Source organism: Plasmodium sp. gorilla clade G2 (assembly GCF_900097015.1).
Source record: "Plasmodium sp. gorilla clade G2 genome assembly, chromosome: 14".
Taxonomy (NCBI): domain Eukaryota; phylum Apicomplexa; class Aconoidasida; order Haemosporida; family Plasmodiidae; genus Plasmodium; species Plasmodium adleri (nom. inval.).
The window spans coordinates 82,841-95,000 of NC_041706.1; the positions used below are offsets into that span (position 1 = coordinate 82,841).

General features: G+C 19.8%; 3 protein-coding genes across 3 annotated transcripts; all 3 read right to left on the reverse strand.

Moving 5' to 3' along the window:
• Positions 1-376: 376 nt before the first annotated feature.
• On the reverse strand, positions 377-5,930 carry PADL01_1402600 (conserved Plasmodium protein, unknown function; the record flags this gene model as incomplete). The annotated part of the gene is given in 2 exon segments (XM_028684295.1): positions 377-3,931; positions 3,948-5,930. The coding sequence occupies 2 exon segments, from the start codon at positions 5,928-5,930 to the stop codon at positions 377-379; spliced, it is 5,538 nt and encodes a 1,845-aa protein (XP_028540387.1).
• Positions 5,931-6,840: 910 nt separating this feature from the next.
• PADL01_1402700 (conserved Plasmodium protein, unknown function) lies at positions 6,841-7,852 on the reverse strand (the record flags this gene model as incomplete). The annotated part of the gene is made up of 2 exons (XM_028684296.1): positions 6,841-7,238; positions 7,423-7,852. The coding sequence occupies 2 exons, from the start codon at positions 7,850-7,852 to the stop codon at positions 6,841-6,843; spliced, it is 828 nt and encodes a 275-aa protein (XP_028540388.1).
• A 568-nt stretch (positions 7,853-8,420) lies between these two features.
• On the reverse strand, positions 8,421-11,870 carry PADL01_1402800 (conserved Plasmodium protein, unknown function; the record flags this gene model as incomplete). Its single annotated transcript, XM_028684297.1, has 1 exon — positions 8,421-11,870. One exon carries the CDS (start codon positions 11,868-11,870, stop codon positions 8,421-8,423), a length of 3,450 nt encoding a protein of 1,149 aa, XP_028540389.1.
• Positions 11,871-12,160: the final 290 nt, after the last annotated feature.

Here is a 12,160-nt window from a genome sequence, read left to right on the forward strand (position 1 = left end):
TCTTTAAAAAAAAATATATCAAACATATTCAAGGAACAAGGAGAACAATTCATTCTAATATATTATAATTATACATATAATTGATATTATATATATATATACATATATATTTTTATTTTTTTGTTTATTATAATTCTTTTGAAAGTATAAAAAAAATAAATAAATAAATAATAATTACACATACATATATATATATATATATATATATATATATATATATTTATATATGTTATAAAAAACTTAGATGAAAACATATAAATATATTATATTTACAAAATTATTATTTTTTTTTTCCTGACCCAATCAAATATTTAAATTCCAAAAAAAAAAAAAAAAAAAAAAAAAAAAAAATTTTCTTATAATACATTTACAGATTTTACCTTTTCTCCTCATTGCTAATCGACTTTATCTCACTTTCAAAACTAAACATGTGCCTTGTCTTATTTGTCGTGGATTCTATTTTTCCGAGTAGGTCCTCAGCTAGCTCTCTCATTTTATTCTCATTTTTTTCAGTCTCCACCTTATCATTATTATTACTATTATTATTATCATTATTATTACTACTATTTGTATTATTTTGTTGTTGTCCCTCTTCTGTTGGTCTTCCTCTTTTTTTCTCAGCAGCCTTTTTACATATGAGTACAAAATTATCATGGACATATTCATTTTCTCGAATTATATATCGTATCAAAGGAAAGCATTTATTTATTTTTGCTAATATTTTTTCATCAATATGTATATTTAAAAACACCTGCATATATAATTGTAAATCATCAGTTCTATTAATATTTACTTCTTTCATTTTTTTAAAAATTTTTTCGACCAGCGTTTCATTATATTTACTTTTCTTTAAAAAGGTTAATAAGAATAATAATATTTTCTTATTCATCTCATATTCTAACTTTCTATCATTTCGAGCTAGAACTGATATCATATCACATATATTATTAACAAGTGTTATTGGAGATTTCCTATCTAGTTCATAAAAAAAAGATTTTGATCCACTAGATATTTTATCATCATTATCTATAGTTAAATACATCATGTGTATAAGTAATATACTCTTTGCCTTAACAGTATCTGTCATAAATAAATGAGTAAACACCGATACAGCTGTTCTTCTCATATTTATATCGTCATCATTCAATACTTTGAAAATATATTTATTGTATGGCTCTAACAAATTTGGATGACGATATAATAAATCTGCATAACTAATAAGTAACATTTTTCTTATATTAGATATGGTTTTATACATGATGCAATCTTTGAAATTTTCATATTTGACAGATTTAAAATTTAAATGTGGCATATTATTACAATACATGTTATCATCCCCCTTTATATTATCATATTTTATATTATCATATTTTATATTATCACATTTTATATTATCATAATTTATATTATCATAATTTATATTATCATAATTTATATTATCATAATTTATATTATCACTTTTATTTATATCATCACACAAACTTAAAATATTTTTTTCCTTTTCCTTTTCCTTTTCCTTCTCCTTTTCTACTTCATCTGAACCATTATGAACATCTCCATTTCTAAAGAACAACTGGTTTTCTTCCTCTGTTATTATAGAAACGATCAACTTAATTATAGACATATTATTAGACATAATCTTTTGACAAAACGTTTGAGATATAATTGAAAACTTACATAAGGTCAATAAACATACTAGTATCAATAAATATATCTCATAGTTCATATACAATGAATCATCCTCCTTAGATATAATTTCTTCTTTATTATAAGAATTATTCATTTCATCATCATTTATAATACATTCTTTAAAGAATTCTTTAGGATTATTTATTATAAAAAATATTAAAGGCATAACTTTCTTACCCAATAAATTATTACATACAATCATATGCTCAACAACATAATCAAAATACTCTCTATCATTTTCTTCTCTAGTACACATGCCATAATTATTCTCATTTTTAGAAACAATCTTTTTTAATTTGTTCTGAATCTTTTCAGCATATATATATGTATACAATCCTAAATGACCACATAAAAAAATAAATTTTGACAACGTCAAACAGGAAACCTTTTTATTATTTTCTATACTTATCTCTTTATTTAAAAATGTATTTTGAGATTTACACATATTATTATTCAACATAAAATGTAACATATTCTTTATCTTTGTTGTAAATATTAAAAGAAAATCATCAAAATGAAAATACATACTTTCAACTATAGATTGACAACATTTAAACCACATATTTCTATATTCATATAAACACTCTTCTTTTAAATTTCCATTTAAATTCATAGAACAAACATTCATTTCTATATATTTATTATTCTTATTATTATCCATATCATATATATTGCCCATTACATTATTCAATTTTTTCTCTCCTCTTTTATATATATCATCCTCTGAATCATCACCACTAATCATCTTGTCAAATATTAAATTAAATAATATTATCAATAAACTCTGTATTATCTTATTCGTCTTATTATACTTTAATATTAATATCAATAAATTCATAAAATGCAAATTATCCTTATACTCATTTATAAATAATAATATCAAATGCTTCTTCTTATTTGTAAATAAAAAGTATTGATCCTTTTTTCCTTTCTTTATATTTACACTATATATTGAATAACATAATATTCTCATAAGTATCAATGCACCCTCTTTTATTATCATATTCTTATTATCACTAAATTTATCAACAAATAAAATGTTAAATAATTCATCCAATAATTTACCCACACTTATTGGGCTACCCTTCTCTTGAATCAATAAACATTCAATTATCTTCTCTATACATGATATATCTTTTAATTTACTATTCAAAATCACATTAATTAATCTAAAAGCACTCATTCGATAATCATCACTTGATATATTTACATTTACAAATTCATTTATTATTATTTCTACTATAATATTATTATTACTAAATATTAAAGACCATACCTTATTCATATCATCTCCTGCTTTATTATTTCCACATATATGAGCTAAAATTATAAATCTTATAGCACTCTTCTGATCCGTTTCAATAGTAGAATATAACAACTTAAAACATAAATCAACACATTCATCAACAATCAGTGATATAAACAAAACTTCAGTATACATCCTTATCAAAAGATCTAATTGATTTGCATATTTCATTTTATCATCCTCATTTTCTCTATCACCTTTCAAACTACAATCGGAACATCCACCTCCATTCATAATATCATTTTTATTTTTCAAATCAAACCTAAGATTTAAACCATCTAAAATTATTTTTTTATTATTATTATTATTATTATGTATATTATTATCATTCTTCTTATTTTCAATACATTCATCCATATCATCACTGTTGCTGTCATCACTATCAGATAAATTAATCCTCTTTTTCCTTCTTATATTTCTTATTCTATCGTCATCCATCTCTTTCTTTATATTAACACTTCCATTTATATTAACCTTTGAAGACTCATTCTTATTTAATAAATCCCTTCTTTTATTCAAATGACATAAATCCTTATTTATTCTATTCGTGTCTAAAGGTATCATATATTTCGTTTTTACCACATCATTTGCTATACAAGATAATAAAGAAAATGCTCTCTGTCTTACTAAAGGAGATTTGTCATTTATTCGCTCACTACATATCAAACATATATTATTATAATAATTTAAAGGAATATAATTATTCTCAATTAATTCATGAAATATTTTCAACAAATAACAACGCACATGTAATTTTGAATCATATTGTCTACATATTAATGTATTCATTATATAAGATCGCTTCTTTAAGCATTCCTCAAAACATGATTGTAAAAAATATAAATCATCCAATACTAATTTATTTATTATATCTTTATATGTATTTATACTATTCTCATTGATATGTAAAGAAGATGATTTTAATAAATCATCCGTTTGTTTCTTATTGAAAATATTTTTTTTTTTTTTTTTTTTTTTTTTTTTTTTTTCCATCTTCTTTTGACATTTCTTTCTTAGAAATATTACTCTTATTATTATTTTTTTTCTTTGATTTGTCTCCCTTTTTATTAGAACAATTATCATTTACATTTGCGTCACTAAAAAAATCAGTATCATCATCACTACAACTATTTTCATCACTATAAATACTTTCATCACTATAAATACTTTCATCACTATCAATATTTTCATCATTATTAATATTTTTATCACTATCATTATAACTACTATTACCTTTTAGAGAATATTTCCTTTCATCATCATTTGCAGTAATCTTATTAAAATATTTTTTACCCTTTTTTTCATTCTTCCTATCATTTGTTGTATGTTCAGAATCCTTAACATTATTTAGTTTCATTTCTTCACTACCCTTAGATAAAATTATAAAATTTTTAAAAATCTCAAATATAGATTTCCTTATATAATAAATGTCTATACCTAACATATCCGTTATATCTTTCAAATAATATATTAAATGCACACTTAAATTTTTTGAAAAATATTCCAAACAATTTAATATATTTAAAATTTCATTCTGCATGTGTGTTTGAACACTCAAATTTAAATATACTATCGAATTCTCTTTTATATGATCTATAAACTCTTTCATTATAACCTTAGGAATCTCAGTATTCTTTACTCTTAATATACAATCACATATATTTATATTATTACATTTCTTACATACATTTAAAAATATGTAAGAAAAAGAAAAAGAATAAAAGTTCTCATCCTCCGTCTCTTCTCTCTTTTTATTATTACAATTATCTTTTTCGGTTGTTTTATTATCATTCTCAGTATTGTTTTTATTATTATCATTATTATTGTCATCATCAACAGACATGTCACTATTATAATCATCATCATCATCATGTTCATCGTCATCCATATGTTTACTCTTTTTCCTCTTTTTCTTATTATCAACAACCTTATTTGTTTCCTTATTATATCCCATATGATTTAAAATATTACTAGGCATTTTAACAGTCTTCTCAGTAGATTCAATAAACTTTTTGTCATCCTTCTTTATATACAATTTTAATAGATTCCCTATAATAATAGATACCTCCTCATGATACATACTGTTCATATTAAATGCTGTTGCATTCTCTTGACTTAATGTATATAGGTTTAAAAAAAAATGTAAATATATATCTAAGATAGATATATTTATATTATCATATAATAAATCAAAATTGATATTACTAACTAATAAAATAATATTATTTAATAAACTATTTATATTTTTTAAAGGTATATTATTCTCTTCATCATTATCTCTTTTCTGTTTTTTTCTACCTCTTTGAACATTTATTATAATCTCATTATTCGGTTGTTTTGAAAAATTTGAATTAAAATATGAATTAAATATATTTATATATATAAATGTTAAAGCATTAAAAAATGATATTATTATTTCTTTAATTTCAAAATATGATAATTTCCTTTTCTTTTCATTTATACAATATTCTTTATAATTAGATTCTAAACATTCTATTATCATATTCATAATACTATTATTTTCATTTATTATTATATCCATCTTTTCAGCATCATTATAAAATTCATCTTTCTTATTACACTTCTCTAAACACTTATAATAATTCTTAAATATATCCACACCTTTTTCAATTAATATAGTTAAACATCCAAATATCTTCTCATTATCTGTATCACTTAAATTATTATATCCACGCATATAATTTAATATACTATCAAAACCTTCTTGACATAATAATAATAATACATTACTATAACTCTCATTTATGTAATCAAATAAACTTATCACACTCTCACCTGTCAAATTTATATTATCATCATCGACTAAATCACATGCATATATATATTCATTCTTCTTTATATTTATATCTTTTATAAAATTATCAATACTGTTGTCAACTGGGACCTTAAACTTTTTAATCCTTCCTTGCAGCATAGTTCTCTAACATTAATATTTTAACTTCATCAATAAATAAATATATACATAAACACACAAATATATATATATATATATATATATTAATATTTGTTTATTTTTATTTATAATAATGTGACCAATTTAAAAAAAAAAATTATATTATATTATACTAGTATATAATACTTAAGTACATATATTTATATATCACACATACATATTTTATGTGTCTTTACAATAAATTATATATATATATATATATATATATATATTAAAAATGAAAAGCATTACCAAAATTTTGAATATATTTTAAAGCATACCAAAAATAAAAAAAAAATATAAAAAATTAAAATTATATATAATACATTTATGTGTTCAAATGAATAAATAAACATGTAATTTATTTTATTAATATTATCTTAAGATATAATAAAATGACTCTAATAAAAAGAGAAAAAAAAAAAAAAAAAAAAAAAAATTATTTTTTTTTAACTATTAATATTTGCTTATTCAATATATACATAAGTATTTTTATTTTATATTAAAAATAAATAATGCATCGTACATATTACATGTATTAGTTTTTATGTTTACAATAATGTGTAAAAAATAATATATTTTAAATACATATATAAATACGTTCACTTGGATATGAACAAAAATATATATATATATATATATATTAATCACTAGTATAAATGTATACAAAAAAAAAAAAAAAAAAAAATCATTCCAATTTTTAAATAAAATTAAAAATTCATACTTTATTGAAATATATAAGCATCAATATATATATATATATATATATATATATATATATATATATGTAATATATTCATTTAATATTTTATATCCTATTGAATGAAAAAAATAGTAGTATTATATGAATTCATCAAAAAGAAATATAAACGTATAAATAATTATCTTAACATTAACCACAATAATATCCATTATATTTTGTATTTCCATTTTTACATTTACATATAACTCCAACTCCCTTTACAACATTATTTTTTTCTTCATCCACAGATAAAACAGGTTCACATATAGCGTCCTTGTCACATCCTCCATTGTTTACCTTACAATGTTCTTCACATTCGAAATTTTTTTCAGGATTACTTGAAAAACCTTCTCGACAATTACAATATTCATATCCATGAGAATTCACACAATTACCATTTCCACAATTTAAAAAACATTTTTCTTCATTTAAAATTCGTACATTTCTAAACCATTCTTTCTGTTTTATTTCTATATTAGCATATTTCATTGTTTCCCCATCATTTAATTCTTTTCCTCTATAATTTTTATTTTCTTTTTTCATGTATGCTAAAAAGAAAGATATATATATATATATATATAACTAGCTTTTTTTTTTTTTTTTTTTTTTTTTTTTTTTTTTTCCCAATTATGTATTATATTTCCTTAATTGTTCAGGTAAAAATTGTATAATCGTTTATATAAAATAACACAAATTATATAAACATAAATGAATAAGAAAATAGATAATTACCTAATAATACCTTGAATATATTCTTAATATTTTTTATCGTATTATAATTAAATAAATTTACAACTTCATTTATTTGTGATATAATATTATACAGAATAAAATTTATATTCATTTCTCTTCTTTCTATATTATTTACCACACATTTATTTTTACTCATAAATATATTGTTTATGTCTTTTCCAATTAACTTTCCATATTCATTCATTTTATTATAACCACATACTTTTTCATTGCAACTAAGTATATTTGAACCCCCTACATATTTTTCATTAAACATAAAAAGGTTAGATATAAATTTATTATCATATATAAAGTTACTGTTAAATGTATATCTCGAAGAAAGTAAAGAGCCACACAAATAAAAAAAGAAAAGATATTTTTTCGCCTTCAAAAATGTCATTTTTTTACACATAAATAAGTGGGAAAGCATAGCAACAGGAAAAATATATATATATATATATATATATATATATATATTTATTCAACACGACTGCTTATACATAAATATAAACATATCATCAATAGTTCGATGACCATGTATTTGAAATAATTGTCCAAAAATATATAGCACATGGAATTGTAATATGGGGACACGAAATTTTTTAATTAAAAAAAAAGACGAAAGATTAATATATAATAATAACACAATCGATGTGGTGATTCATATATATATATATATATATATATATATATATACTTAAAAATATAATGCACATCATAGTACATATATTAAAACATTCGCAAAAAATTACCAGTTCTATCCCATTTTGTTTAATAAGACCAATCATTATATAAACCAGCAAATAAAAAAAAAATAAAACAATGTACATACGGAAAAACAAAACAAGGAAAAAAAAAAAAACAAAAAAAAAAAAAAGAAATGATAATATTATACATATATACAAGTACTTATATTTTGTTACTTTTATATAATGAATATATTTTGTACATTCTTCTTTACATTTTCATAATAACATATTTTTACGAAAAATATTTTATTAACAATTATTTCTATCCTTTTCCTGCCTTAACATTTTTTCAATCAAAAAAATATACTCCAAATAATTGGAGGATAGGCTTCCTTTTACATCCCATAATATTTCTAAAAGTTTCAAAGAAGATTTCAATTGTTTATTATAAAAACAATAATTGGCTAAATAAGTTACAGCATTAAAAAAAACTGTAGGTGAATTTCTCAAACATTGAATAAAATACAAATAATTGGTATTTTTATAATAAATTAAATTAAAATTTTTGAAAAATAAATTCGTTTTATGATATTCTTTATATTTATTTCTCTTTATAGTATTATTATCCCCCCAAAAAAAAAAATTATTCTTTACAAACATTTCATATGAATTGTTTTTTAAAAATTCACTTATATTTATATTATCATGATGCAAATTTTTAGTTATTTTTTTAAAATATCCTTTTAAATATATGAGACACCAAAGTAAACAATTGTTATTTGTTTTCTTATAATAATGATGAACAATAATATGTTTGATAGATTCTTTTTTTTTTTCATCACTCAAAAGAAGATTAGATATATCATATTTCTTTATTAATTCATAATATTCGTTATTTAAAATATTTAAATTAATACTAAAAATCATGGAAGAAAATAAAATATTTTTCTTAAAGTTCCAACCTCTTATTAACACATAAATATAATTATATATATCACCCCTTTTTAAATATGAAGCAGACAAGAAATAATATATAGAAATATCTTCCTTAAAAAAGAGAGCCTTTTCATATGAAAAAATACAAAACGTATAATGTTTTTTATATTGCAAACATTGACCTAAACTATACCATGCATAGGTATTGTTAAAATATAAGAAAAGAACTTTTAATAAAATATATATTGAAATATTTACATTATTCTTGAATAAAAAATATTCTTGTGCTAAACTGATATAACTATATATATGATACTTATTTTTTTGAATACCTTTTTTAAAAAATGTAATTGAGTTTTCATAATTCTTATTTAATGAATAATATTTTCCTAATATATAAAATAATTTTTCATCATAACTTTTTTTATTTTTCTTTTCATAACTATGAGCAAGTATAAATAAATCAACTGTTGAATTATTTAAAAAATATATATTAGCTAATAATTCAACATATATAAATTCGTCTGAAAAATATTTAGGAATTATTAACCTTTTAAAAGCTTTATATTTTTTCATACTCATACACATTATATGTTTTTTATCTTTATCATAAAATTCAAATTTGTTATTAAGATCCAAAAATATAATCTTATTTTTACAATTTTTAGATTGTCCATATTGACAATAATAATATATAAGATATTTATTCATCATTTGTTTTTTTAATATGATATTTTGCTTAATTATAATTTTTAACTTATTAAAATATTTCAAACTTTTTTTTTTCTGACCACAGAAATAATACAATTTGGCTAGCTCACCTGATATGTACAGGTTATTTTGTGCCCTCAAGATTTTTATCAAATATTTATATATACATATAGCATCTTGATAAAGTTTATTATTTAAAGAACAGAAATGTGCAAATCCGAATAAGGTCATAAAATTATTTTTAAAATTATGTTCTCTCAAATATTTTTTATATTTAATAAAAACATTATTAATCATGGTCTTTTTATTTTTAACCTTTTCAACATGATGTATATTTTCTATATAATTCTTACAATTTTTATAACATCGATCCATATATCCAACTATTTTTTCATTTCCTTCTTTATTCATCATATGGTCGTCAAAAATTTGGTTGACAAAATAATTGTTTTTAAAAAAAAAATCTTCATTCATATTTATTATAGGGTTGATATATGTGTAGAAATTATAATTATTCATTATAATATTTTTATTATACTCATTCTTTGAAAATTCAAAGAATTCATTATCAAACAAATGATTAACTAGTTTATGTAATTTATTATGTTTATATATGAAATACTTTTTTTTTACATAACTATTTATATATATTTTTTTTTTCTTTTTTTTTTTTTTACAATTAATAAATATATTACTATAATTATCACATTCATTTTGGTTTGTATATATTTCTTTTCTCTCTTTTCCAATTTTATAGTTATCTATAAATTTTTCTATACATATTAAGTTGTTAAAAAATATCCATGAAGTAATATTAAAATAATCTTTCTTAATACTCTTCTTAACATATAATACACTTTTATGATATTTTTCCAAATCATAATAAGCAACACTTAATAATAAATATAGATGTGTGTCAAAAGGTATAGACTTTTTTCTCATCATTTTCATATATTCTATAATATATAAAAGTATTTCTTTTCTCTTCATATCTTCCATATTTATATGAGCATATTGATTTCTCACATTTGTATCATTACATATTGAAAATGAATGACTGTGCATATATAAACATAGCATTTTAATATAAAAATAAAATTGCATATTTTTATTTGTATGATATTTTTTTATATTTCTCTTTTTTATTTTTTTCACTTTTTTATTATTATTTTTTTTCTTCGTATGAAAAATAAATTGGTCAGCCTTCTTATATATATAAGATATGTCATCATAAATGTAATTTTTGTTTTTATTTGATATATTATTAAATATATCTACAAAATATTTATTTCTTTTACTTGTAGGAAATATATAATTGTTGTTGTGTCCAATTATATTAATAAAATCATTTTCAAAACTTGAACTTTTTTTATATAAGAGAAAATAATTACATCTTGAGTTAATTTTATTTTCATATTTCATATATTTTGGATTTATAATAATATCATCATTACAATTTTTTTTTATTTCTTTTATTTTGTCTACTATCTTATATTTTCCTCTTCTTTGTAACATGTCTAATATGGTAATATTTGTCCTGTTATTTATACGATTCTTTTGACTTAATACTTTCTCATTTTTTTTATGAATCTCTTCATTTATCTCCTTCTTTTTATTAATAAATTGTATTCTTTCAATCAATGCGTTCAAATTATATTTATTATATACAAAAAAATTATGTTTCCATAATAAATTCAATTTTAAAGGATGAAACGAATTCTTTGTCGATATGTCGCACAATAAATTATATGCTTCTTTATATTTTTTCTTATAAAATAGGGAAATTACTTTTTTATATTTTGAAAATGGTTTTCTCAATTTTATATTATCAATAAGTTTTTTATTATAATTTATATAATCATCTTTATTTTTATAGCATTTGGATAGTTCTAATAACCATGAAGATGTATTATTCATGCATCTTAATTTGTAAAAAATACATTTTTGAAAAAATAAATTTTTTTTTAAATATAAATATTTGTTTTTATTTCTTCTTCGAAATATATTTTTCTTTATGATATCATATTTATATATTTTATTACTTCCTTCTTCTCTATCATAAAAAATGTTCTTTTCATCTTTCATTTGTTTTAAATAATATTGATTTTTCATTTGTATATTACATAAATGTTTTTTTTATCACTTGATAATATAATGCTAGATTATCTCTTTTTTTTTTTTTTTTTTTTTATTTTTTTTTTTATTTATTATCTTAATTTTATATATTAAAAACATATTCCTTTTTAAATCATCATGTCATATTTTTCTCTTTGATCGATGAGAAATATTATTACTACAGCTACAAGGTGTCTTCATAAATAAATATTACATACTCTATATTTTATAATGTAGCATATTAAAGAACAATAAGTTTTAGAATATACATTTATTTATATATTAAC